A 27,086-nucleotide genomic window follows, 5' to 3' on the forward strand; every position below is an offset into this window, starting at 1 on the left:
TTTTTTTTCTTCCTTAAGTTTTCTTACCTAAAGAAGGTAACTGTGTGTGTATATAAAACAATATTGTCAATATTGTAATGTAATTTAATTATTACTATAATAATTACATTGGTAATACATAACACTGCTTTCACCAAGTCTTCTAGTATTACCAATCTATCCTAAGTCTTCGACTACTAGGTTGCACCCTAACATAAACTAATCGTTAACTCGTGTAATGCACGGAATAGTTAAATAAAAATTAAATGTACTTATTTTGCTTAAAGGTTTATGACTTAACTTTAAAAAATATATAACTTGAAAATAAATGAAAATAAGTAATTTTTTTTCAATATAATAGTTTAGAAAAATTCTTTTTCTTTTGTATCATTGGTTCCACATAACACATTTCGGTGTAGGTTATTTTATGATGATGACTTCACATAATGCTCAACTGCAATTAAATCTACTATTTATCACTAATCTAATCTATATTATCTTGATAGTAGATATACAATTTGCATTCTCATATCCTTAGATCTTTCTATGGTTTTATATTATTATCTATATATAATATAAAATCAAAATTTTTGACTTTTTGAGAGACTCAGGTTAGAATTAGGAGTAAAAAAATAATTATAATTTTTTTTAATTAGACCTCAAGTTATAATTTTTTATAAAATTTTTAAAAGGACTCACTTTAGGTTTCAAAAAGAAAAAAGAAAAGACTCACATAAAAAACAAAAAAAAAACAAAAAAAAACTTTAGGATTAAGGAAAAAAGAGAGACTCCTATTAGGTTTCAAAAAAGAAAAAGAAAGAAGGACTTACATTTAAAAAAAAAAAATTAGGATTAAGGAAGAGAGAGAGAGAGAGACTCGTGTTAGGTCTCTCTCACTATTTAGTTTAAAAAATTATAATTTTTTTATAAATTAAAATGATGATGTGGAAAATTGTGAAAGTTTCAGAGGATTCGATTATATATATATATATATATATATAAGATTCTTCGATTATGCGCTACCATTTATATAGTAGTACTTGTTACTATAGATAAGATTCTCCTAGTATTACCTACTGTGGGGGGGTATAAAACCGGGAAACCCATGTTAATGTCTGTGCTGGGCCCAAGGCCCGATCCAAGGAAGGCCCACCCCTTGGCCATGGGAAGGATCCTCCTCGGCCATAAATGTAGCCGAGGGCAAAGGGAGCAACTCGGTCCTGGTAATGACATTCCGGGTCATTTCGCCGAGGAAAAGTACTAAAACGACAAAGAACAAGGGAAAGACTGCTCTTACTGCAATTAAGTACTCTACACCTGACAGAGCCATACTTTTCAGTTTTTACAACCACCCCCAACCACTTTGGGTATGGGTTGATGGGACAAGTACCAGCCCTATAAAGCTGAACCTACACGTGGACGTTGGAGGGATGGAAAAAGCTAGTATAAAAGGAGGAAGAAGCAGTCCAGAAAGGGGACGGAGACCAGATCCAAGAACCAGAGCCACCTAGGTCGTGCCGAGGAGAAAGTCTTCTTGGATAAGCTCTGTTCACCTTTGTGCAATCATAAGGAACACCATGACTAACGATTGTCCGTTCACCAAGGCCTAACCTTTTAACCCACTCTTTACAAATTCATTGTATTGGGCCCGTTGGTCCAAGATCCCACCCACCGTGTGGTATTGGGCTGAAAAACGAGATCCTACACCCACATATCCTAAGTCTCCAACTACTAGGCTGCATCCTAATGATAGTTACTATAGATAAGATTCTCTGATTATGCGCTACCATTATATTAGTACTTGTTACTATAATTACCAAGTATTGTTAATACCTACTCCCCATCTATATGATAGGATTGGTTTTCCTCCAATGTTTTTGTGAATTGGTTGTATCTGGAAACGACATGTGTCTTAAAATAACCACATTTTAGCTTGGTATGCCATTTGGTGTTTTTGGACAGAAGCCTCTCCCATGCTTAAATGATATGGTAGGGGCTTTGATGTGTTTGGTTAGCGAGAATGATTTTCATAAATTGATAGCAAGAACTTATCAATTTTATAATGAATTTTTAATAATAAAAAAATAGTGGTATTAATATTATAGTGCCCGTATGCCACCAAGCAAAATCACTAATAAGACTTTTAGTTTATTAAAACATAAGAATTCCTACAACATTTTGGATCGGATTGAACTTGGTATGTCTCACAAAAAAGCGAACCAAAAAAAGAATAAAGAAGGTTGGCAGCCAAAGCTGCTTTCATAGGATTATCAATTACTATGTGAAATCTAGGAATTAGTCTTTTTTTTTTCTTGCTCTGAAGAATAGGTCAATTAAATCATCCACTTTTACAGGGACATATGAGAAAAGAGAGATCATACAACTATTTTCATTGACATCCTAGAGTTCCCACAAGTCGCGTCATTGAAAAATTCTACCAAGCTCTGTTGATTGACCATTAAGATTTTTGTTCCAACAGGAGAATTCGTTTCTCCTATTTTTTTTTTTCATTCAACAAAATTGTTGAGTGAGACATTCTCTCTATTTTTTTTTTTTGGGTGAAATGGATGAGTTTTTTGGTGGGATGGATGGTAGGTTTAGAGTCTCTTTAACAGAATCGACAATGATGTGCATTGTGCACCAAGCAATGGATAAAGCACATGAGAAAGTAAAATCCAAAGAAGGTGTTGTGGAGCGCTTGAATGAGATATCAAAATTCTACGAGTTGGCGGTAATGCAGTTAGAAGGATGTCTGAAGTTTGTGCAAGATGAGACAGACAACTGCGTACTTGACAGCGATCAGGAGGAGGTGCTCGCGGACTTAACAAAAATTAGAGACCGCCTTCAAGGCCGTCTTAAGGAGTCGGAGCTAGCTATTTCAGAAAAGGACAGAGAGTTAACAGAGAGAATGGAAAATGAATTGAAGCTTAATCAAGCATTGGAACTAAAAGAAAGAGAATTGGTTTCGTTGCGGGCTAAACTTGAGCTTGAAAGAACAAAGAGTGAAGGGATTGAGGAGTTTGTTCTTGGGGATGAAGATAGAGATGGTGAATTTTGTGAACTGAAGCATTCAGTGGATCAACAGGTACGGAATATCAAACAAAAACTTGGGCCTGATTACAAATTAATAGGTGAAGAAAGAAATAGAGGTATTGACAACAAAAAGATTGAACAAATGGGCTTAGACATAGATATGTTGAAGGAAACTTTAGACCTTGCTTTTGCAAAGATGCAAAGTGCTATTTTTTTGTCACGGATGGGGCCAATAGAGCAGCAATGGAGGTGGTCTATAGAGAAAGATACAATTTATGTGTTGATTAAAGGGTTAATGAGGAATTTCCAAGAGAGTTTTGAAGCAAAAGTGAAGAAGCAAGTTCTTATTGGCTTGAATGAGCATTGGTCTGATTTGATGAATGAAGTTGCAAGCTTGCGTTGTGAACTAGAGCCACTTTGTAGTCAAAATGACATGCAGGGGAGTAGTGTTAAGGCACATAATGCTTCAGCCGCTCCATCACTTGCAGGAGGCAATAAAATTTCTAATGTAGAAGGAGAAAAGTCTTCACCTGAAAATGAATGCAATAGAACACGAAAATCCTCCTTGAAAGTTGAAGAGGCAGATCATAAGGAAAAGCTTACTGAGAAGGAACAAGAAGTGGATGAAAGTCACCATGTGGCTAAGATGATAAAAAATCATGAGTCTTTTATTCAGAAAAAAAGTGAAGAGCTGAATTGGCTTAAGCGAGAAATTCTTCGAGAAAAAGAGTTTTCATTCAGGAGAGAAAAGGACACTCAAAGCCTGAAAAGAAGAATCCAAGAAGTTGTTGTGAGATTGGACAATTTAATGGATTGGAATACTAAGCTGGGAAAAACTTTAGGCTACCATGAAGCTGCACATGGGGATGAGAATTTTCTTGAGAAGAGGGAATTACAATTTCGAGAGAACACTGATAATTTGGCAGATGTCTGGGAGAAGATTGATAAAGTTACAGTTTCTTATGTATTACGGGAAGAGCAACGAAATGAGATATGGAGGCTAAGACAAGACAAAGAAGATGCATATTTGCAAACCATGATAATGGAGGAGATCCATATTACCCTTCTCAAAGGTTTGATGAAAGAAGTTAACATTGAATCATACTACTATGATTTAGAGAACTTGATACGCGAGGACATATATAAAGACGTGTTCAGGGAAATGGTAAGGCAGTGGAATGAGAACTTTGAAAGTGACAAAATTGATGCCCAGATTAGAAAAGAGATATTTTTCATCGTCTTTAGCGAGGCATTGAAGAATTATGGCTCAAATCGTGACTTTGCATTATTGGAGTTTCAAGATATCGGGGCTGTTAGTAATTTGGTAGAAGACTCAACATCTACTAACAAGTTATTTAGTGTAGAGGGTGCTGTAGGGGAGGATTTACAGGCAGCCTTGTTCGGGGAAATTTTTAAAGAACAAAGCAAATGCGCAGAAGGTTATATCACTGAAAGCTTGAATAGAGAAGAGATATATAGGGTAGTCTTTAGTGAAACCATCAAAAGTATTGTTAGCACTGCCAATACCAGGGAGTTTTTCCTAAGTGCAGAAAGTCTTGTAAAGGAGGATGTCTGTATGCTTTTATCTAGGGAGATGGTGAAGGAATTGAAGATGGGCATAGATGCATATAATATGGAGAGTCTAATATGGGAAGACATATTTAAGTTTGTCACTGTAGAGGCAGTGAAAGATGCCTTTGTCTTGCATAGAGAAGATGAGTCCCGAATTCAAGACAATCTCAATGGAGACATGCTCTCTCCTAATGGGATATATAATGATCTACAGGATACTGGAGAGGGGAATTTAATGCAACAACTAGATTCTCTATCACAATCTTTTCAGTTGGAGGAAAATCTGATGCTAAGTGCAAGTTCTGAATTAAAGGAATACACTACACAGCTTGACCTTTTGGGCTTGAAAAGTGAAGAGATAGATGGGCATCAGATATTTGAAGGGTTTCCAATTGATGAGGAACACACTTTCAGTTCAGTAAGCGGTAAGCTAGAGAAGGCCTTGCAACAATTGGTCTCGAGTAAGTCACTATTAGGTGAATTGGGATCTTGTTTAGGTGTTGGCATTGGTGATTTAGAAGAGGGTCATGATCAGATGACTCCTAGAGTTGGTGTTCAACATGTTGGACAGCCCTCCTTTCACTCTTTAAAAGATAATGAAGAGGAGCAGTTAGATACACCAGTTTCTATCTTATCACCTCTCCTGGGATTTATGCAAGCACTAGTGGATTTTGAGCACATGGTACACAAAAATTTAAGGATGAACATTCTGAGGTACTTCACTTATTCATGAACTTATATCATTGTAAACCATAATATTGATAGTGGCCTTTTGGTGTTGAGAATTTTATGAATTGTTTCTGACTGCAACTTGGAAATCATAGTAGTTTTTAAAATTGCTTTCTAGTTTATACTTTCTGGCGTAAGTTTAGCATATGAAAGTCATGAGATTATAAATTTAAACAGATTACTTCCTTCTCCTATATCACTAATCACAGTAAAACATATATGTTTTTTTTTTTAGGTTTTCTGTTTTCCTACTAGCTTGAGGAGAATAAAACTTCTTAGCACATAACTATGACATGCATCTAATCCTTTTTATTGTATGCAATCACATTATATTATCTTTCAAAATCAGATGTACTTTTTTTTTGACTAATTAGGCTGCTGTAATACTTATTTATAGGTTGGAAGAAGTGAAGTACAATTTAGATCCGCTTATTGCGCTAGTGGCCTCTTTGAGAAATAAGGAATTGCTTTACCGGAAGGCCTTTTTTAGGAAATGCCAGAATCTGCAGAAGGCTGAAGTTGAGGTTCTGAAATACAATCATGTTCCTCACATTATTTGTTCATCCTTAACATGTTGGTAGAAACAATCATGCTGAGTCAGCCAGTTTGTCTTCTATTTTATTGAGAATTCAACATGTAAAGTTGATTTTCTATATAGATGTCCGGAAGATCTTCCTTGAATCTGTTGTTATGCACGTTTGCCTAAAAATCTTACTTCTTTGTTTTGGGGTATAGGTAGATTTGCTAGGTGATCAAGTGGATGTCCTTCTAGGCCTACTTGAGAAGATATACACAACACTGCAGCACTATTCACCAGCTTTGCAGCAGTACTTTGAGGTAACATTCTTATTAGGTCTTATTTCACCGTATAGTAATGTTTTGTCTTTCAATGGAACATTATTTTTCATTCCAAAAAAAAGATAATGTCGCATTATTTGTATATATTTCATTTAATCATCTTTGTGCTTGGATGGGGTGATTTGAATTCTAGACCTCTCTATTGGAAATACCAAGAGGTGTTGGTTGAGTTACAAGGCTCTTGACATCTAACTTTTGTTTTTATGAGGTAATCATTGGGTGCATAATGGTTCTAATTTTTTATTGGTAATTGTTCTGTTCTCTTCCCGCAGGTCTCTGACATTTTGAATTTGATTAAGAAGGAACTAACTGGAAGAGCTGTTCATATATCCAATTAGTAAGATTAGAATTGTCCATCTCTACTCTCTAAAACAATTCCATGATACTTGCCATCATATATATAAAAGAGGAAATTTTTATCGATTAAAAAAAAAAAAACGTAGCTATATTTTTTATATCAAATTGTTCCTTTGCACAACAGAACATGTCTGCAAAAACATAGCAAAACTATACCAATGACGTGCATCTATACAAATCATCCATAATATAACAATCCAATAGTATCATGTGAAAGGTTGATAGGATCAATTCTAACAAAAGAGTATAAAATAGAATCATGTGACGTTTACTTATTTTATTATTTCATTGATGACTTGGTATAATTGTTACAAAAGATATTTTTTGCGCACATTGTATATCATGAATCACATCAGTCTTTCCAAAAAAAAAAAAAAAAGGGGGTAAAGCTACTTATCAATCACTTTTCTCATTTCCCAGAAGTCAAAAAGAATAACAAGGAGACATCAATTTTTTTCACAGCTAGAAAAAAGGGGAGGGTTGGCCAGTTAAATTCACACAGGCCTGCAAGCCTTTTCTGTTTGGAAGTCCTGAAACTGAGTGTACGATAATGATATGATAAGCTAGCTGGCAAACCATACAGAGTCTTCCATTTCATATTTACCGGCGTAATACACTATATATCCTCCAAGAATAACCCAAGAGAGAAAATCCAAAGACCTTTATATCTGTCACTCTATTGGGACGTTTAAACTCATAGGTACCTCCGCTGATTTCTTGTACCATCACACACAAACACACATATATACATAGCTATATGTATACTCTCCAAATTAAACTCATTATCATATGTACATTTAAATTTTTTTTTTAACTGTCATGGCAGGACTGTGTAAACTGTGATTCATTTCTATTCTTCTACTGCTTCTCTTCCCTGACTTCAACACTGTTTGAACGCTGCATCGCCACCCTCTTTACAGCCCGTATATGCTCCAGTGCCAACTCCAACACCCTCTTCACCGCCAACAATTGTTCCACCTCAGTCTCCTCCTCCGCCTACAAATATTAATGTTCCACCTCCTACAACACAAGGCTCTTCTTCTTCTTCTAGAGGACTGAATGGTGGACAGAAGGCAGGAATAGCGATTGGAGTGATGTCTGCAGCAGGAGCTTTGTTTTTGGGAGGGCTTGTGTACAAGAAACGGCGTTCTAATATAAGAAGAGCCAAGTTTGGAGTTGCAGCCAGGAGACCAGTTCTTTGAGGTTGCAGGGGATTCTTATAATTTCTTTTGTTTTCACTTTTCACCTTCTTCGGTTGTTTAAACCTTTAAAGTAATTACTGTTACAATAATGATTGACTTCATTGTTGAGTTAAACGATAAAATCATTTGAGCTTAAATGGTTTAAACTTTTGGATGAAATGCTAATACATGACAGTATCAAGGTATATTTAGAGCGCGTTTGGATAGGCTGTTGCGAAAACGTGAGTTGTGTCTTAAAATGGTGTTTCAAGAAAAGCAGCGGCCCGGGTTTTGGGCATTTTAAAACTATGCTGCATTAGTGCATATATTTTTGTTCTACTACTGCTTCTCTTCCCCGACTTCTACACTTCGTTTAGAGCCTTCCATAGCTGGCTCAGCTCTGAATATATATAATTGATTATTTAGTTAGAAGAATAGTAAATATATAATAGAATAATAAGTACGCTATTTATTTGATGAGTAAACCTCAGGTCCAATATATTTGATTCTCTATTTTTTTTTTTTGTTTGAGTAAAAATTAGATTCTCTAATTGAATTTAAATACTTGATCTTTTTTTAATTAATTATTCTTGAAAAGATCACCGTTCTTATCTTATTAGTCAATACAACTAAATGTTTGAATTCAATTGAAAAACCTATTGTATTGTACCTAAATTTTACCCTTATTTTATTTGTAGATTATAGAAAAATCAATTAAAATATTTAGCCTTTTCAATTTCAAAAAGAAAAAATTCAAATATTAAGACACCAAAACTACGTCCACAACATTTTCACAACATATTATAAGTGGTAAGTTGTTATTGGTTTTAATTTGAATCCACAGCTTAATTACTTTTTTGTTCACCTATAACAACCTATCACTTAAAATTTGTTATAAAAATGTTGTGGACATAGCATTTCTCTTTACAATAATATGGAAGGTGATTTTCTAATGAATTCTTTAATGTTATACATTAAACGAAAAATTATTGCAAAATTTAATACATAATCAATCATAGATAATTTCAAGATTTAAAAAAAGAGTGATACTATAGTCACAAACTATTTTATACTATTTTAAAAAAATGTTGATGTGGTCAACCTTTTATTGGTTTTCATTAGGCTTATAATTAATATCACTTTTTCATTTACCAATAATTACTTACCACATCAGCAGTTTATAAATTTTTTTGTAAAATAGTTTGTATCTCTAGTATTATTCTTAAAAAAAAAAAACGTTTAAGTGCCAGCTTAATAGATGTTTAAGTTAAAATGTATTAATTAAGGGACAATAATTTTGTTTATTTTCTTACTAATATTCAATAGATATTCATTTTAATTTTCATGTATTAATTTAGCTTTGAATGCTACTATATTTCTTATTCTTGAATGATGAATTTTTTCTCCGGATAAAATCATGGTTCCATGATCTATCCATGCAGCTAGGAGAGCGATTCTTTGAGGTTGCGAGGGATTCTTATTTGTTTTCAATTTTTGGAGCTGTTTGAAGCAATGTTTGGCTGTTTTAATTTGCTTTGATTCTGATACCAATTTGTTTGCCAAGCAGTGCGCTGAGGTTTCAACCTAAAATGAGATTAAACATAAGAATCAAACTTGGTTTTTGATTGATCACAAAACTAACATTTCCTGATCTAATTCAAATTTCAAGGCATAAAATAGGTGTCTTCTGAGTTCTGACTCAAAACCAGGGTAAAGCTTCAACCTTGTTGGGAAAATTAAAATCCTCCTTAAGGTTGGATCAAAATAAAATTTGGTGCAACTATTAGTAATTTTGTGGTTGGCTTGGGCTTTTCGTTGTAATTCATTTGGGCCTCTCCTTCTCTTGTAAATGGCAGGATGTACTTGTACATCTATTATCTTTAATTCTTTATCTGATTAAATTTATATGAAAAAGGAAATAATCTTAACCCTTTTTTTAATTATACAAAGTAAGAATTTTAGTCATTATTAACTTATAAATTGTGTAGTGTATACATCATCAGTCAAAATAGCAAAAAAAAAAAAAAAAAAAAAAAAAGTGGACAAATCCTTTAATAATACAACATGTCACAATATTTTCATAACACTAGGATATGCCAATTGAATTCAAAATATTTTGCAGTGTCAGAAAATACTTTGAGAATTGAGATGCCAAATAAAGCAGCCTCTCTATTCCCACATTTAGGATTTAGCAACAAAACTCAACTGCCAACTATAACGTACCTGCCAAGTATATTGGAGGAGGATTTGCTGCAACATTGTAGGTAGAAATTGCTGCACATGATTGGCTTAATTCATAATTTGATGTCACTTCTCTTCGACTGCCACCTTACCCTATATGCTACAACTGCAGATACAACTTAATTCATAATTTGATGTCACTTTTCTTTGGCTGCCACCTTACCCTATATGCTGCAACCGCAGATACAAGGTTGTTGCAAATCATCTCTCAAATATATATCCTGCAAAATTACAATTTTTTATTTTTATTTTTTATATTCACTTAAATTTTCCCCCTTTCTATCATCATGTGAATTACTATGATCTATTTTCCTACGTGTAGATCCCAGAAATTTACACAAGTCAAATTTTTCGTAAATAAAGCTTTCGCCGTAATAAGTACTTTTTGTAACTCTTAATGATGACTTCGTTCCTAAAAATTGGTTACTAAGACGAACCTTTTCGCCTTATTAGCTTCCTTATAAAGTTTGTCATTACAAGTTCCCTGGGTAATTACGTTTACCGTCTCCGGTTGGTCGAGAAAAGGTTCAAATAAGCTTTCAAACACATATCGCAATTCTGCTTTCCATTCTTCACCACCAAACACTGTTTCTCAAGGTATGTCTCTCTCTCTCTCTCTCTAACACTTTGCCTGAATTTGTCTCTTAATTCTCACATCTGCCTTTGCTACTGATCACTTCTTAATATTATCATTTACTAATCTTAGATCTTTGATTAAAGGTTTAAACTTTTTTTCTGATCCCATGATATGAATATTTAGTTATTGAATCTAAAGATGAATTAAGGGCTATATTCATGTTTACTAGACACTTTAGAAAATGGGGTTTGGAGAAAAATTCAACCTTTAACATTCTTTAGTGACAAAAAAAACTTAATGGGCAGTTTGGACCCAGATTTGATTGATAGATTATCTCTCTTTTGTAAAATGTGTTATATTGAAAGTGGGTTATTTGTGGATGATCATATGAGGTGATGTTTAAGATTGTTAGTTAGATCGGTGAAAATGCAAAATGAGTTTTTGATTAGATACAAATTTCATTAGTTGTAGACTTGTAGTTATCAGAATTTGCAAAATGGGTTAGGCTTATGAAATGCTTGTGGATCTCTTTAGCTTCCTGTATAGTTAAATTTTGAATTCCTTGCCGGAACTATATGAGGCTGAGGATGCTGTTATACCCCAATAGATTTAGCTGTTTTTTTTTAAAAATTTTTTATGATTGAAATAATATTAAGTTAGAAATGTTGGCAAAAATACAAGTTTTTAGTTGTAGACATGAAAGCTCATCTAGTATTTATCAAGTAATGTACCAATTTGTCATGTTTTCTTTGTGGGTAATTTTCAATTTTTTGAGATTGAGTTTGTTAGACTAATGGTTCAATGATTAAATTCACCATTTCTAACAACATTACTTTCGAGACAGACAGTAATTTATTAGAGTTGATCTAGTTTTACTGAAAAATCACGTCATGTTAATTGGACTCAGTTTGTTTCTTTCTGGTTATTCCATATTTTAACTGTTGTAGTTTTTCTCTCTATGTACTGCATGAACACCATCAGGTTCAATAGCTTGCGAGCATTTAATAATTCCCCACTGCATTTTTTTTTTTTTTTTTTGGTCTTGATTAAAAACAGTAGCTTTTGAATATTTGGAGGTGGTGATTCACTTGATAGTTATGTGGGTTTAGACTTCTGCTAGTTTTCATTGACTCATTGGGCCTAAACTATTTTATAACCTTTGGATAGTTTGTTATGCCATGTTATTGCTTTATACTTGGTCCAGCTTACCAATGGTTCACCCTTTAGAATGCTAGAGTCAAGGTGATCCATCTTTTTCACGCCTCAATTAGCAGATGCACATAAAGAGGGGGATGTCCTATATTGTGGTTATGCATAAAATTAGAGGTGGGTTATGTTTCTGGAGCTGCTTCGAGAATCTGGTTACAGTCATGGGATCATGCTTGCTCATGAAACCAGTTTAAATCATGTAATTTTTTGCATTATGAGGATAATTCTGGAATGGTTACAATTTTAAGGCAACAATAATCATAACCTATTTTTAACAGAATATGATATACCAATAATTGGCCTCTGATTTTGAATGTAAACAACCCTATGTGTATTTCCTTGAAAGAAGCTTATCAGCTTATTATTGTATTCTCATGCTATGAAATTTAAGTTCATCAATCGTATATCTATATATCAGTTTGGCTGCATTTAGCAAGTCTATCATGGAAGCCAACAGAGGACAAAATGGAATTCAACAACTGCTGGCTGCTGAACAAGAAGCTCAGCAAATTGTCAATGCCTCCAAAAATGGTAAATAATCTCTCCTTCTCTATACTAAATAATGGTATGCTTGTACTTGTATGGTTTCTGATATTTAGGGTTTACATGCACATGCTTAGTGACACATTCTAGATATTTGGTTAATGGGAGAAAGTGGGTAAATGGAACTGCTGGCAGAATAGTGAGCTAATGATGTTTGCCTGGCTCTGGCTGAGTTCAAATTAGTGTGTTTGAGTGGACAGTATATACCAAAGTATCTGGGAATTGTGTCTTGGAGCAATATCTTCCCAATGTGTTGAGACTACAAGTCCTATTATTATTTTCTTGCACACGTAAGATTTTTTTAGAGTTATATCAAAATATAGTGTCATGAGTTGGATTGTCATGACCATGAAACCATGTTTTGGCATTACAGTAAGATTTGATAACATGATCATGTGGGTGCTCACACAAATTTAAACAAAACAATTTAGCATTCACCCGACTAGCTGAGATTAGCCATATAAATCCTTTTCCACCAATTAGTACCATTTGGTCGCATGTTTCTGTCTAGTCATAGGGAATAATGTTTCTTATTTACATTTTACTGCCATGATCCAATTCCACATCTTGTTCACTGTTGCTCATCTTTCCCATGCTTTGAATTGAATTCAAATGCTCCTCTAATTCTCTTTAGATGGCATTAGACCAACAGTTGACATTGTTAAATGTTTATTACATGTTAATCTAAAAAAAAAATTTGCACAGAAACCTAAGTTTTGGACTGGACATGGAAGATGATGTGCACGTGTCTATTTATGTATGCTCTATTTTAGTGCTGAAACACTGGTACTTATTATACCCCCTTTCTTTTTCTCTTTCTTTTTCTTTTTCCAGCTAAATTGGCCAGATTGAAACAGGCCAAAGAAGAGGGTGATAAGGATATTGCTGAATTTCGTGCACAGATAGAACATGAGTTTCAGAGAAAGGTTGCAGAGGTAAGTGTAACAACAAAGTAAGGGAAATTGATTGTTAAAATCCATTCACATGAGAGTAATATCGGATTAACTTCAACAACTGGTTTCAAATCTCAGCTGCCAAATTTGATTCATCAGTGAGTCCAACTTAAACCTCTGATATTTTCAAAAAATTGATGTGGTTGTATGCCAGACACTTTTGTTGCTTACAGTGGGTATTTTGTGATCATTGAATATCATGAAAAGCTTCAGTCTGTGGGCAAATCTCCATAACTTCTATTTCTATAAATGGATATGCCTTTGACTAATATAAATTCCCCCTTTTGTCTCCATCCAAATTGTCCTTTAATTTTCTTTTCCTTACTTTTAGCCAAAGTCTTCCCAAGTTTTGTCGTCATACACAAGTGATAACTTAAATCTAGATTTCTCCGGATTGTTTGTATGATGTGGGTGAACTCTAGAATTCTAATGCGCATCTGTGGTTCTATTTAAGTGTTATTGATGTGGTAATTGGAATTTTTTTTCATGTATTGTCAAACAGAGTAGTGGGGATTCAGGTGCTAATGTGAAGCGGCTTGAACAAGAAACAGAGACAAAGATCCATCACCTGAAGACAGAGGCTGCAAGGATATCCTATGATGTCGTACAGATGCTTCTGAAGCAGGTGACCACTGTGAAGAACTAAACTCCTGGAAATGCTTGGTGGGTGCTTGGACGTTCTCGCTTTTTCCAGACTTTACCATTTGGAATTCGTTTGGTGGCAGTAACATTGTGTTTATTTCCTATGGCAGATATATTTATGACGTTTGTTAGTTGATTATGTACCATTTAAAATAAGCAATTCACTTTGTGCTCTTATTTTATCAGTGCTCAATGCTATATGTCTCTGAGTAGCAGTGCTATTTGCACTCTTGGAATGTACTTCTAATAGTTTGCATATTGGCTTAGATGTGATTATTGTAACATTTTTTGATGGCTTTGGCCACTAATAAAAGTAATGTTTGGTGAAATAGTTAATGGAGAAGAGACTATCATTTATCAAATTTATGAAATTCAGTGTTGAAGAATGGATCGCAATGCAAGGAATTTGATATTTTATTCTTGAAGAAGCAGAATTGCAGGTGCTTTAGAAGAATTTGTTTGCATCATGTTTCCAGAAGTTGATCTCACTAGGAGCCAAATAATAGGATATCCTGCAAGATTTGCTCTATCACTATGCAACATGCAAATAGTCCTACTCCTAGGAGTAAAGGTCTAGCTTTTGAAAATGCCTTTTGTTTAGGATCCTCAGCTTCTCTGTTAAGCATTGCCCACGCCATTGCCGGTGGAAGAACTCCAAAAAGAATTGTCATACAGTAGCCCCCCTATTCCACATTAAATCATAAATAGTAAAAATCTAAGCATGATTCTAAACAACGGTATTTGTGACTAAGATTTTCTATCTGATTTCCTCCTTCCTATACTTACAGCAATGTCAGTAGCAGATGAGAATGCATCTGGAACAGTAGATGACACAAAAAGAGCTGGAGTGACAGCCATTGTCATTGCTGTGAAGCTTTTATTCCTTCCCCACCATTTTCTCAGTCCAAAAAGCTTGTTTCCCTGCTATATTTATGCACAGCATCTCAGTTTTAGTGGTTTGTGTTGTTAATATGTGAAATAGGGAACATAGTAACTTATCACTCAAGAGTTAACTTACGATTCCTTGAGTGTTGTACCTTAGTTTCTCTGATTAAATTCAAACATGTGGCTACATTGACCAATGCGGTATAAGCAATGTTATCTTTTCCAAGACAAATAAATTCAATGCATCCGGGTGTTTGAATTTAATTATGAAACTCAAGTTATGCATTTAAAGAATTGTACATAGTTTTTCCCTAACTAAGGGTATGAAGGCTACTTGTGGTAGTTGTGTTGAGGGAAATTGCCATGTGAAGTTATTAAGTTGCTCCTTAAAAAACTCGAAGAAGCTCAAGAGTGTGCCAATTAGTGATGTCCCAACCGCCAAGAGAGAGAAGGCCTCAACCATAATTGAAACACCACTCCATTTCACCCTGAACAAAGAGGGAACAAGTGAGCTTGGGTTATTTGATGTTATTGATAAATCTAAACTCAGAGATTAATACAGAGAAGATCATGAGACATCGCTGGAGTTGAAAAGACATAATGTCAAAATCTTCAATAGTGCTATGCATGTCAAGATCGATATAGATAATTTGCAAACTTAAAAAACATCACCTATATGTCCAATTTTCCTTCTCTATTGATAGTTCAAAAGCTTTTTGGAAATATAGGTGATGTTTTTAAGAGATATTTTCCAAGAAAGAAAGTTAACAATGTTCCTCAAAAGGGAGTGTTAGCTTGAACTCCATCCATTGCTTAGTTAGAAATAGAATTAGTCATTTGCCAAGTAACTAGTAATCACATTTGGAACATGAAATCTTTCAGATACTTTTAGCACGGAATTCTGTTCTATTGAAAGGGTTAACTTGAAGGTAATAGAGTCTTCAGAGAGACCTCATGAGCAATTCAACAGGGTCAACAACTTGGTCGGACTGTGCTGAGAGGCCAAGTGCTACTGCATCCCAAACAAGCAATGCCAGCAATGGAACAAGACTACCAAGCAAGACTGAAGTCCTTATGCGTGTAAGATCACCACCCAAATAAGCACAAAGAACTGCCGTAAAAACAATTCTAATGAACAAGGGAACAATCACTTTCATTGGTAAATTAAACCAAGTAAAACTCTAAGAATATTATCTTTTTTACCAGGTGCAAGATCATGATATACCAAGGAAAAAATAATGACAGGAATTGTAGCTGGAACTTTTCCCCAGTCACCACTTCCCCCCAATCCAGCCCACCCTCCAGAGACAACTGCTAACACCTCAATTGCTAAAAGTAGACCTGAGGATCAGTTTCAGTACATTGTTAGTACTCATGTGGATCAAGATTTTACTACATATCTGACTCAATTGTATCAAACTCAAGAATTCAGGTCACACATACAAACATACACAATTGTAGGTCACAATCTAAGGAACCACTAGGCACATCTACTCTATATCATAAAAAGAGTACTCAAAAAAAAAAAAAAAAGTTACAATTGAGGTTTCTCTTATATGACTCAATTTGACCTAATAACCTGATGTGAGACTCAGTACATGCCCGCACAACGCACTTACTAAATCCAATTTACATCATCTGAAATATAGCACAAATTATGTGGGTTTCAGTTAGCTCAACTGGTAAAATCTCTGATGATTATATAAGAGATTTGGGGTTCAATCCATACCTACACCAAAAACTGATTGGTGTTTTGGTCTGATGATAAAGAGCAAACGTCATAGGTTGAAACTCCCCTACCAAAAAAAAAAAAAAATAGCACAAATTATATGTAGTACATTGTAATAAGTACCTATCATGGAAGTAGTGAGCCACTGGTTGGCTTGATCAGTGGCACGAGTCCCACCAATGGAGATGAGCATGGTGAAGACCGAAGTGAAGAAAATGCCTGAAATTGAGGCCGGAAGATTGATCAAATGGAAAATGATATCGCCGGACTTGGAACTATAGGCAATCATGGAAGTGTAGCCCAAGAATACATAGGTCACAGTGGCTAGAGTTCCACCCCACTCTCCTAGGGTTTCTTGGGCCATGGTCCTAATAGAAATGACCTCCAGTTCATCCTCTTCCTCATTTTTTCTTTTCTTCTTCCGTAGAGCCACATTGACTTCAACAAGTAAAAGTGCTTCAATTAGAAGAAATGCCCAACATATTATCATTGTTATTGAACTTGGAACCAGTCCCTGCAAGATAAAAGAGTGCTAATTAGCATCCTCAAACATAACCTTTCATTTGGATCTAAGAAACACCACCACAACAACAACAACCAATTCTTAATCTCAATTTTTTGCTATGAATTCTCAACACGCTAGGCATTGTCAGCCACAAGTATTCTTTTCTTTCATTCTATTCTATCTAAAGCCAACCTTTCTGTTACTTTCCTAATTGACATGTTCTTTTGTACTACTGGTTCTAAGTAGTTTTCACAAAGATATTAAAGAAAGAGAACCACTCTTTAAAATGTTTCTCTTTCATATCACTCATCAAATGATATTTTTAAGTATTTTTTTTTTCCTGACCCTCAATACTTGCTAAGAGCCAAATAGTGAGTACTTATTTTCCTTATATTACTAAAAATCCAGAGACTCAAAGTAGTAGAAAGATATAGAGAGTACTGCAGGGGAAGCTTTCTTTGGGAGTGCAAGTATCCCTGAACCAATACTAGTTCCTATAATGAGAGCAACAGCGCCAGCAATAGTTCCCTTCTTCTTAGCTACCTTGCTAGGCTCTTCCCTCAATTGTGAGAAATATTTCTTTGCCTTTCTAGCATTAGGTTTCCTAGTAAAGGATGAATTTTGCTCTTGCTTATGGAGGCAGAAGCAAGTGTAGTAACTGCTGCCAGGAAGAAATAGAAGTCATTAGTCCGAATATAACAATGAAATTGAAAGTGATGGAACCAATGTAAAGAAAGTAAGATGAGGGAGTTTTACATGTATCATACATCCTGGATTTGAAGCAAATTGTTCTTTTCCTTAGATGAATTGCTTCCCATGATGGATTTAATTTTGCATTTCTGTGGATTTTGGGATGTAGAGAGGGAGATGAAGGCATGCACTGTGAATCCATGATGGAGAGAGAGAGAGAGAGAGAGGAAGAAATGAATGTAGCTTAAGTTTCAGCCTTTCAGGCACCCAAATATCTTGGAAGTGATTTCTATGTTTAGTTTAGTCCACAAGAGGCTGTCAAGTAAAGCAAGCAAAGGCAAAGGAGCTATGGGGCCACACAAGATATTTCTCTCTTTTTTTGTCTCTCTTCTTGTGTGTGTGTGTGTTTATTAAGAAGGATATATTTGTTTGCGCTTTTGGTTTTAAGTTTGTACATTGGAAAGGATTGGGTTTAGAATATGGGTATTGTTTTGTTTGACACACATGATGTACTTTTTTTTTAATGTCCATGTTAGTAACTTAGTTTTGATGAGAAACAGGCACTCCATGCGAACATATTATGACGTTTTAGTTGCCACAAAATTTATAATGCCATCCTCCTAAAGAAGATTTAACCAGCTAAATATTTCAAAAAATTTATAATGCCATCCTCCTAAAGAAGATTTAACCAGCTAAATATTTTTTGAAATATTTAGCTGGTTAAACCTTCTTTAGGAGGATGGCATTATAAATAAAAAATATTTAGCTGGTTAAATCTTCTTTAAGAGGATGGCATTATAAATTTTGTGGCAACTAAAACGTCATAATATGTATTTGAGTTGAATAACTAGGAGCAATAAAAATGATGATTAAATCAATATACATATATATATATATATATAAAAGTAGAGACATCATGTTGGAGAGTATGAGGTTGTGCCATGTGGCGCATTCTTTGAAATTCTTTTTATTTAGTTTTCTACTTCAATAAAGTTTGCATTTATATTAAAGTATTAGTTCATTGAATTAGCCAATAGAGTAAATGCATATATTAATTATTTATTGTTGTGCATTAATTATTTATATTAAATGAATTTATATGATTATTTTTATAAACTCTATATAGAAAATAATTTTTAGTTGGAATAATAATAATAGATTTAGAATATGACATTTTTATTCATGTTTAGTTTTTTTGACAACAATTGTCACAAAAGCCATAAAAAAAAATTTAAATATTTGTAAATCCACTAAAATTAATCTTAATCCTTTAAATTTCCTAACATCTTTGTGTGTGCGCGCACACATGTGCGTGTATGTGTTTGTGTGAAACTAACACTGTAGTATGAATTCTATGTAATTAGAAAGATTACTAATATAATAATTATGTTTATTTTGTTATTTTAATTATTTTAAGCATAATGAAATTTTAATATCATATTTTAAGATATATATGAGAAACAATTTTTTTTTTTTTAATGTGAGAAACAATTGATTTGAAATATGGCATTTTTACACAAATTTAGTTGTTTTTACAACAATTGAAACCATGTCCAACAAAAAGGGAAAAAAAATTTAGTAACACAATCAAGAATGTTAAAAAAAAATAAAATTGAAAGGTATATGCATATTTTAGTTGGCATGAAACATGCCTGTAGGGTCTCTCTTTTTGAGCCCAAGCCCCAAATTGTATGGAGTCTTAGTTTAATGAGCTCAATACAATGAATTTGTAGAGAATGGGTTGGAAACTTGGACCTTAGCGGATCAGATGAATGACCAACAGGTCTGAGTGGTAAAGAAAGAAAGATGACATAGATTTACTAGGAAGGAACGTCCTCGGATGTTATCCGAGGAGACTCGTTCTTCATCTATCTCCCCCTTTTGCCAGTCCTTTTCCCCTTCTTTTATACTATCTTCCTCCCATTTCTACCGTCCACGTGTAGATTTATAGCTTGTTTGGAAGTTTAGAGAGGGAGGAGAGTAGAAAAGAGTAGAGGGGAGGAGAGTAGTGGGGAGGAGAGTAGAAGGGAACGGTTCCTCTCCACTTTGTTTGGATGTTTTTAAAATTAGTAAGGGGGAAGATAGTAATTAACCATTCTCCTTATTTGGATGTTTTAAAAATTAGAATGGAGAGGAAAGAAAATGATTAAAATAGACAAATTTACCCCTATTTGAAAATGGACTTGCAACATTAATCTATTATTAATTTAGAAAGAGTAAATTGAGAAATTTATCTAGTCAATAATTTATCTACTCTACTCTCCTTCCAAATCTCTCCAATTTGGAGGAATTAAAAATGAGGGGTTAGAGGTGGTTGAAACCCCTCCAAACTCCTCCCACTCCTCCCTTAAAAAACTTCCAAATAAGGTAATTGAATTACTCTTCCTCTCTCTACTCTATTCCCCCTCATTTGTTAAACTTCCAAACAGGCCATTAGGTTGATAGTGATGGTACTTGTCCCATCAGCCCCTTCCCAAAGTCGTTGGGAGTGGTTGTAAAGGCTGAAATGCAGGGTTCAGTTAATTGCAGAGCACTTAATGTATTAGTAGCAGCTTTCTTTTAGATATATTCAGGCCTCCCTTTGTCCTTTTCCTTCTTAATACTTATCCCCTTCCATGGAATGGTTCGGAGTGTCACCCTCAATGACAGACTGTCCCCTTTGTCCTCGGCCTTGCCTGGCCGAGGAGGAGTTTTTCTTTGGGCTGGGCTCTTGGCCCAACATATACATTGGTATGGGCTCCCTGGTTTGTCACCCCCATAATGCTTATCTATATTAGCTACTATATCATGCAATTTTCAATTTATAAACACACACACACACACACACACACACACATACACACATATATATAGAATGATCAAATCACTATACTACTCTTAGTGTATTTCTATTTTGTCTATATATAAAATAACTAAAGATTACAATTTTTACAATGAAATTTATTGAAATATCTTTTTTATACATTGATAATTGGGGGTAGAGATCTGAATCCTGAATATTTCTATTGAAAATTGAGGTGTCAATTAGTTGAGTTACAAGATTTTTGGCAAAATTTATCGAAGTATTGGAGAAAATTAATAACAAGTTACACTACATATCGTGCAGAAACTCAACTAGTTAGTCACTAATTAAATATAGGCCAAAATGCAAAACTAACTCTCTAAGTTTTACCATTTTTCATTTTAGTCCTTTAAGTTTCATTTTTTCCCAATTAAATCCTCCGTTAACTTGCTGTTAATTTCAGCCGTTATCTTACCAAAGTGGTGTCGTTTTAGACCTTAGTTAATATTTATTTATTTATTTTTTTCTGTTACCAAAAGCCAACCATTCCTTGTTTCTCATTTCCTTTTCTTTTCTAATAATTTTTTGGTTTAGGCAATTTCACAAACACTTGGTGCAATGGCTGAAGATGGTGCTGTCATGGTCTTCAATAGCATCACCATCACAGATGCCAAGACAAACCCATTTTCCCTCAAGGCTAGGCTAACCCAAATGCTACGTGGCAGAGCCATTGTCAAAGTCACAATGCAGAACAAGCTGAGATCGTTGAACAAGTTGGTGCATCTTGTCTCATTGTGTTAGACCCATCTCAACGAGGCATTTTTTGCATGCCAGACCCATCTCTCATCAAGGAAATGAAGCGCATTGTTTCGATCCCCATAATGGTCAGTGCCCGTGTCGGTCATTTCGTCGAGGCCTAGATTCTTGAAGCCATTGGGGTCGATTACATTGACGAGAGCAAAGCTATTGCTCTTGCAAATGAGGACAATTTCATTAACAAGCACAACTTTCTTTGCCCATTTGTTTGTGGGTGTGAAAACCATGGAGAAGCATTGAGCAAAGTAAGAGAAGGTGCGACTATGATAAGGATTCAAGGGGATTTATCTGGGTCTAGAAATGTAGCGAAAACCATCAAGAATGTGAGGACTGTAATGGGTCAGATAAGAATCTTGAATAACTTAGATGAAGACGAAGGACTTAATTGGGTCGGATCTTGAATAACATGGTAAGTTAACGGCTGAAATTAACAGCAAGTTAATGGAGGATTTAATTGGAAAAAAATGAAACTTAGAGGACTGAATTGACAAAATCCAAACTTATAGTATTGAAATGAAAAATAGTGAAACTTATAGGGTGAGTTTTGCATTTTAACCTTAAATATATTTCAAATTTATGTTGAATATACACCTTTTATATATGTATATATATAACATGACTAAGAAGGGAAGGTAACAATGGTTTGGAGGAAAATATATGAAAATAATATTTTATATATATAAATTTTATTGAATTTTTGTATATCTTACAAGATATGATATGATACTGTGAGGCCTGATAATTTGTGGCCCAAGCCCACTCCTCGTTTGGGCCCAAGGCTTAAGTCGAGGAGAGCTGTCTCCGAGGACGCCTAATGAAAGCCCAAGAAGGGCACGAGGACGATCTTATGCTCAGCACCTCCCAAAACACCTGGATAAAAGAAGCAAACTCGGTACAGGGGCAGGGCAAGGGAAAAAGCCGCCAACACAGTAATACAGAATCCTGCATCTGACAAGCCTATACTCAAACTCATGCCCTTGTGCTTTTCCAGCAACCCCCAACCACTCTAGGTATGGGTTGACTGGACAGACCTGCACCCAAAAAGTAAAACTAACACGTGGACACAAAAAGGGGAATGAAACACTAGTATAAAAGGAGAAGAAAACAAAGCTAAAGGGGGGGGGGGGGTGCGGTGAAGCCTAAGTCTTACAACCCTTGCTAATGAAGGGTTTAGCTAGTCAAGCCAAGCCCGTCCATACATAAATTCCCGTAGGAACTACGACTTGAAAGTTCAAAAACGTGTACAAAAACACTTTTGAACGTTTAGACCCCCAAAAACCAACTTAACCAACACAAGCAATATGTTAAACAACTAGTGTGCGGAAACTTAACATATGCTATAATATGAAATTGGTTAAACAACTATCTAAGCCATAACAAAATAAATCACAGCAGATAATGTAAAGGCAGAGATAGAGAGGAAGGAAGATGCAAACACAGCGATAACACCAGATATGTTATCGAAGAGGAAACCGAAGACCTCGGCGAAAAACCTCTCCGCCGCCCTCCAAGCGGTAATCAATCCACTAGAAAATACAGTTGGGATACAAGGACAGCAATAGACCCTCCAAGCCTAATCTACCCAATGCACCTAAGCCCTCCAAGCTTCTTGCTCCAACGAGGTTGCGCCGAACCTTTTTCTTTTCTAGCTTTCCGGATTCCGCTACTACACCGTAGCATCAACCAATGAATATTGGCTCCTTCCCAGAACTCCAAACGTCTGTCTCACAAAGATGATAATGGTGAGAACCAGGTTTGGTATAAAGGCCTCTCAAGGATTTGACAATGGAGAGGAAGAGAGTGAGGGAATTTGATGAGACTCTAAGGTAGAGATTGTGGGTGAAACAATCTGGTTTTTCTTTAGGGTTTTTCTCTCAAAATTCTCTCTGGAAGCTCTCTTTCAATCGTGGGTTAAAAGGGTATTTATACTGAAGAGGAGTGGAATGCGAAACGTCAGGTTTTTCCAAAACAGGGGTGGCTCGCGGCTTGACCTCGCGGCTTGACTAAGTCGCGAGATCCAGTCGCGAGTTAACCGTATGGCCAGTTGTCCTGTTTTGTCCTGTAGTGCTCCAGCTAGCATGATTGTTCATCTTCCAGCATGCTTGGCACGTGTGCATCTTCTGGCGGGTTGAAGCCGCGAGTCCAGCCTCGAGTCCCAGCCGCGACACTCTGTTTTCTTGCACACTTTTGAGCAATCTTCACACTATCTCACTCACTACCCTTACAACAATCCCACCTAAATACAGGGTTACTAAATGCTGAATTACAAGCAAATTTGGCACGGAATAAAGCCAATTAGATGGTTGAATAATTTCAACCTTACACGACTAAACCGCTCACCTGTGCCCAAGGTCATGCCTTTCAGGCCCACTCTCTACAAATCATATTGTTGGGGTCTTTTACATGCGAGCCCAACGTCGTCTATGGGTCTTTAAAAATCGAGTCCCTACGATACGATACATAATTTTGTGGCAACTAAAATGTCATAATATGTATTTGAGCTAAATAACTAGGAGCAACAAAAATGATGATAAAATTAGTCATTAATTAAATATATTTCAATTTTTTTTAGAAGAATCTCAAATTTATATTGAATATACACCTTTTATATAGTTTTTTTTTCTATAAATTTTATTAAATATTTGTATATCTTACAAGACACAATATAATACGATACATAAATTTTTTTTTTTTTTAAATCCACAATTTGATCTATGACCATGTCAATTATTGTCAAATAAAAATTAAACATCACATGTATAAGTATACCATTGTCAAAATGTCAACCGCCTAGTTGCCTGGAGGTGTGTTGGGACCTTCACAACCAAAAAGGCCGAAAAGAAAGTTGAAAGACAACTTAAGCTGGGCCACAACAATTCCAAGCTGATCTCAAAAATAGAGATCACAATCTCCCATTGGGCCTAGCTCGACAAAAATTGGGTCATGTTAGAAAACCATAGTTTTTGGCCCTCGTTACCATTATAGACTTCGTCTGAAAGGGAAATAGACTTGAGCTTAAGGACATTGAAAAAAAAAAATGCTCGAACATGATCTGGGCCACAACAATTGCTACTGATCTCAAAAATCAGAGATCACAATCCCCATTGGGCCTAGTTCAATAAAGACATTGGGTCATATTATACAAAGGACTTGAGTTCATGATGGGCCCATTATTAGTGAATTCCTACAAATCTATGGTAATTAAAAAAAAGAAAATAATAAGAGTTTGTGTTTTAGTTTGCTTCCTTGATAATATGTCAAGAGGCTTCTTGTATTTATATTCATACAGACAGAGTTGTGGAATTGTAGCTGTAGAAAATGTTGTCTCAATAGTAATTAAGAACTATTTTCAAATACTTATAATAAAATTTAAAAAGAAAAAGATAAAAAAGTACCACTTCCAAATTAGTGGCTCCAACGAACATGGTAGATGAGCAGAATCTCTTACTCTTGAGTGTTGATAGGATCGTAGTAGGTTCAACAAGCTTGGAAAGGGATAGATTTGGAATAAGGAATGCCCATGTAGTTGTGTGGTTTACTGTTTGTAAATTAGTCCTTCGATTTTGATAGGCATATTAGTAGAGGTGGTTCATCCTTTATTGAACCACATTTTGCCTTTAAAATTATTAAAAAAAAAAAAAAAATTCACCTTAACTTTACTTGGTTCTCCTAACAAGCTTAATTTGTTCAAGTCTTTTTAGATAAAACAACTAGGGTTTGGGAAGTTATATGCATGTTTGTTCACCTAGTTCACCTATAAGATGTATTATTTGTCCACTTTCTCTATAGTTATATCCATTTGTATAGTTTATATCATATTCACTTATCACATCTATTAGTTGAATGGATGTGATGTTAAGACTTAAGAGCTTTGTGATTTAATGATATTGTTTGATACTTTCATAGAAGAGAATTTGCGTTTAAATTCTTTTATCCTACTAATTATTTTACACACTCAAAAAAAAAAAAAATATGAACAGATTAGATATGTACAAACAACATTTCCTTATGCAAACGAATTAAACCTTGACATAAATAAGGTATGGATTCTTTTACGATTGATTTGACTGACACCCATTATATCAAAGAAAATATACCTCGACTATGACAAGTAACAAACCCTAGCTAGACTGGTTCATCTTTGGTTGATGTATCATCTTTTAACTTTTTGTGGGGAGCTGAATTTTCCATCTTTACAATTGCACCCAATTGAATCAAATTTCGAATTAGATAAAGTTGCCATTTTTGGTATTTGTCGAATCAACCATGCATTTTTTTCAGTGCTTGTTTCAATAAAATATTTGTGAGACCCAGAAATGATAAAAAGAGAATCACAACCAAGGAAACAAATGTGTCGGGTATTCAAAATGTCTTATGGTCAATAGCCAATAGGTCTCAACAAAATAAGGTAGGTCGGTGAATAGGGGAATGGGATAGAGATAAATGTGAAAAGGACCAATCAATGATAGAGGATAGGAAAACCATTTGAAGGGTTGTGAAAGAAAGGAAAAAAAAAAAAAAAAAACCCAGACTGACACATGCAATATTGCAACATATGTGATTGAAAGAAGCAGATGATTGCAGAGTTATTGAAGAGAAACCCAGAGAGATCTGAGTCTATCTAAAATCCTCAATGGGCTTGTTTTTCTGTGTCTCCTTCAATGAATAAATACACCCTCATAGCAGAGTGGTTTTCCATTCTCTGCTCACAACAAGCCAAAACACATTAACACACCCACACGTGCTACTTCTCTTTCAAATTCAATGTGTGCTTGTGTTTCTTTCTTTATTTATTTTTTTCAAACATTGTTTCTGTGGTACAGTAACAGACTAGATTTACTTGTTTTTGTTTTGTGGGGGTCTAGGAATTGATTAGAATAGTATCTCAGATTCTCAGTACTGTAATACCATTGTCACCTTCTTTGATATAAAATCTCTCCAATATAATTTGAGCAAATCAATGAAAAATAATTGCCAAAGACAGAGAGAACAATACTACAATAGTATATCTCAATGATGAAGATGCCATTTCATCTGCTATTAATATCTTTCCTTCTCTTTTTTTTCAAGTAATAGAATATGTTTTTATTAAAAGATAAGTAGAAGATTTTTTACCCTATAAATTGTATCGTGTTGTACTAACTAAATAAACTTTCTCCTTAAACTTTTTATTTTTTATTTTTAAATTGTTATAAAATACTACTAATCTTGCCGTTTAAACTTTGAATATTTTCTCCCCTAAATTTCTAAGCACTTTGTACATGAAGAAATTCCAACTTTCTCCTAAAACAAAGGAAGAAGTGCATTAGACAACAAAACCATTCCTATCTATTGCTAGCATTTGTTAATGGCAATAATAGGAATTTTGTTTTGGAGAGAGAGAGAGGTAAAAGATAAGTGTAAAGACATGGATTAAGTAAAACAATTACCTAGTACTAGTGGGATAATCATAACTAAGAAGAATAACTATCAAAGTACGTCCATCTTTAGCCTAAAAAATTATGAGCATATTGATTCGGTTCACGGAAGAGATAGACAAATTTCTTGCATCTTGGAATTGGATTATGTGACTATCTCCATTCTCCAACGATCTAAATTTCCATAAAGAAGAGCGTGTGAGCCTAAAATGATGAGCGCCACTCACGGGTCTTTCAGTCAATTTCAATCTCAACTTGGGGCATCAAATTTTCCTGAACAAATTGAGTAATTCCATGATAAGCACATTTAGGCTTTAGTGCATTGTTGCTTTTTAGACTTCCTTTTTTGTTTTCTCCTCTTTATATTCGTTTTCTTCCTTTCTTTTAA

At 34.8% G+C, this 27,086-nt stretch overlaps 4 protein-coding genes and 1 pseudogene across 8 annotated transcripts; 4 read left to right on the forward strand and 1 right to left on the reverse strand.

Annotated features, from left to right (window-relative positions):
* Positions 1–130: 130 nt before the first annotated feature.
* LOC126697268 (WPP domain-associated protein) lies at positions 131–7,448 on the forward strand. Its single transcript, XM_050394181.1, has 5 exons — positions 131–5,298; positions 5,711–5,837; positions 6,049–6,150; positions 6,444–6,508; positions 7,355–7,448. Coding segments are annotated over exons 1-5 (3,051 nt in total). The 5' UTR covers positions 131–2,542; the 3' UTR covers positions 7,356–7,448.
* LOC126696535 (proline-rich receptor-like protein kinase PERK1) lies at positions 7,407–7,917 on the forward strand (the record flags this gene model as incomplete). Its single annotated transcript, XM_050393256.1, has 1 exon — positions 7,407–7,917. A coding segment is annotated over one exon (324 nt), but the record flags the coding sequence as incomplete, so codon positions are not given.
* A 2,463-nt stretch (positions 7,918–10,380) lies between these two features.
* LOC126697271 (V-type proton ATPase subunit G-like) lies at positions 10,381–14,203 on the forward strand. The gene is made up of 4 exons (XM_050394188.1): positions 10,381–10,547; positions 12,155–12,267; positions 13,114–13,214; positions 13,735–14,203. Exons 2-4 carry the CDS (start codon positions 12,180–12,182, stop codon positions 13,876–13,878), a joined length of 333 nt encoding a protein of 110 aa, XP_050250145.1. The 5' UTR covers positions 10,381–10,547; positions 12,155–12,179; the 3' UTR covers positions 13,879–14,203.
* A 67-nt stretch (positions 14,204–14,270) lies between these two features.
* LOC126697270 (uncharacterized) lies at positions 14,271–18,000 on the reverse strand. 5 transcript variants are annotated; one of them, XM_050394186.1, is made up of 8 exons: positions 17,761–18,000; positions 17,537–17,654; positions 16,612–17,002; positions 15,963–16,100; positions 15,711–15,870; positions 15,094–15,247; positions 14,661–14,798; positions 14,271–14,557 (listed from the first exon to the last, which is right to left on the reverse strand). In XM_050394186.1, exons 1-8 carry the CDS (start codon positions 17,883–17,885, stop codon positions 14,363–14,365), a joined length of 1,419 nt encoding a protein of 472 aa, XP_050250143.1. In that variant the 5' UTR covers positions 17,886–18,000; the 3' UTR covers positions 14,271–14,362. The 5 variants fall into 5 exon arrangements, with proteins under 5 accessions (XP_050250143.1, XP_050250144.1, XP_050250140.1 ...); XM_050394187.1 differs by having other exon boundaries at positions 17,537–17,651; positions 17,761–17,996; XM_050394183.1 differs by having other exon boundaries at positions 17,435–17,654; positions 17,761–17,990.
* A 3,083-nt stretch (positions 18,001–21,083) lies between these two features.
* On the forward strand, positions 21,084–21,682 carry LOC126696536 (pyridoxal 5'-phosphate synthase-like subunit PDX1.2; annotated as a pseudogene).
* The last annotated feature ends 5,404 nt before the right edge of the window (positions 21,683–27,086 follow it).

Source organism: Quercus robur, chromosome 8 (genome assembly GCF_932294415.1).
Source record: "Quercus robur chromosome 8, dhQueRobu3.1, whole genome shotgun sequence".
Classification (NCBI taxonomy): Eukaryota; Viridiplantae; Streptophyta; class Magnoliopsida; order Fagales; family Fagaceae; genus Quercus; species Quercus robur.

Bases quoted from the DNA above. Each gene is read 5' to 3' on its own strand.
- LOC126697268 (XM_050394181.1), top strand. From the start codon at position 2,543: ATGGATGAGTTTTTTGGTGGGATGGATGGTAGGTTTAGAGTCTCTTTA. The intron at 5,299-5,710 runs GTACTTCACTTA...ACTTATTTATAG, and splicing joins TTAAGGATGAACATTCTGAG to GTTGGAAGAAGTGAAGTACA. The intron at 6,151-6,443 runs GTAACATTCTTA...CTCTTCCCGCAG, and splicing joins CTTTGCAGCAGTACTTTGAG to GTCTCTGACATTTTGAATTT.
- LOC126697271 (XM_050394188.1), top strand. From the start codon at position 12,180: ATGGAAGCCAACAGAGGACAAAATGGAATTCAACAACTGCTGGCTGCT. The intron at 12,268-13,113 runs GTAAATAATCTC...TTCTTTTTCCAG, and splicing joins TGTCAATGCCTCCAAAAATG to CTAAATTGGCCAGATTGAAA. The intron at 13,215-13,734 runs GTAAGTGTAACA...ATTGTCAAACAG, and splicing joins TTCAGAGAAAGGTTGCAGAG to AGTAGTGGGGATTCAGGTGC.
- LOC126697270 (XM_050394183.1), bottom strand. From the start codon at position 17,885: ATGGATTCACAGTGCATGCCTTCATCTCCCTCTCTACATCCCAAAATC. The intron at 17,655-17,760 runs GTATGATACATG...TCTTCCTGGCAG, and splicing joins ATTTGCTTCAAATCCAGGAT to CAGTTACTACACTTGCTTCT. The intron at 15,248-15,710 runs GTCTCTCTGAAG...CTCTTTGTTCAG, and splicing joins CCTGTTGAATTGCTCATGAG to GGTGAAATGGAGTGGTGTTT.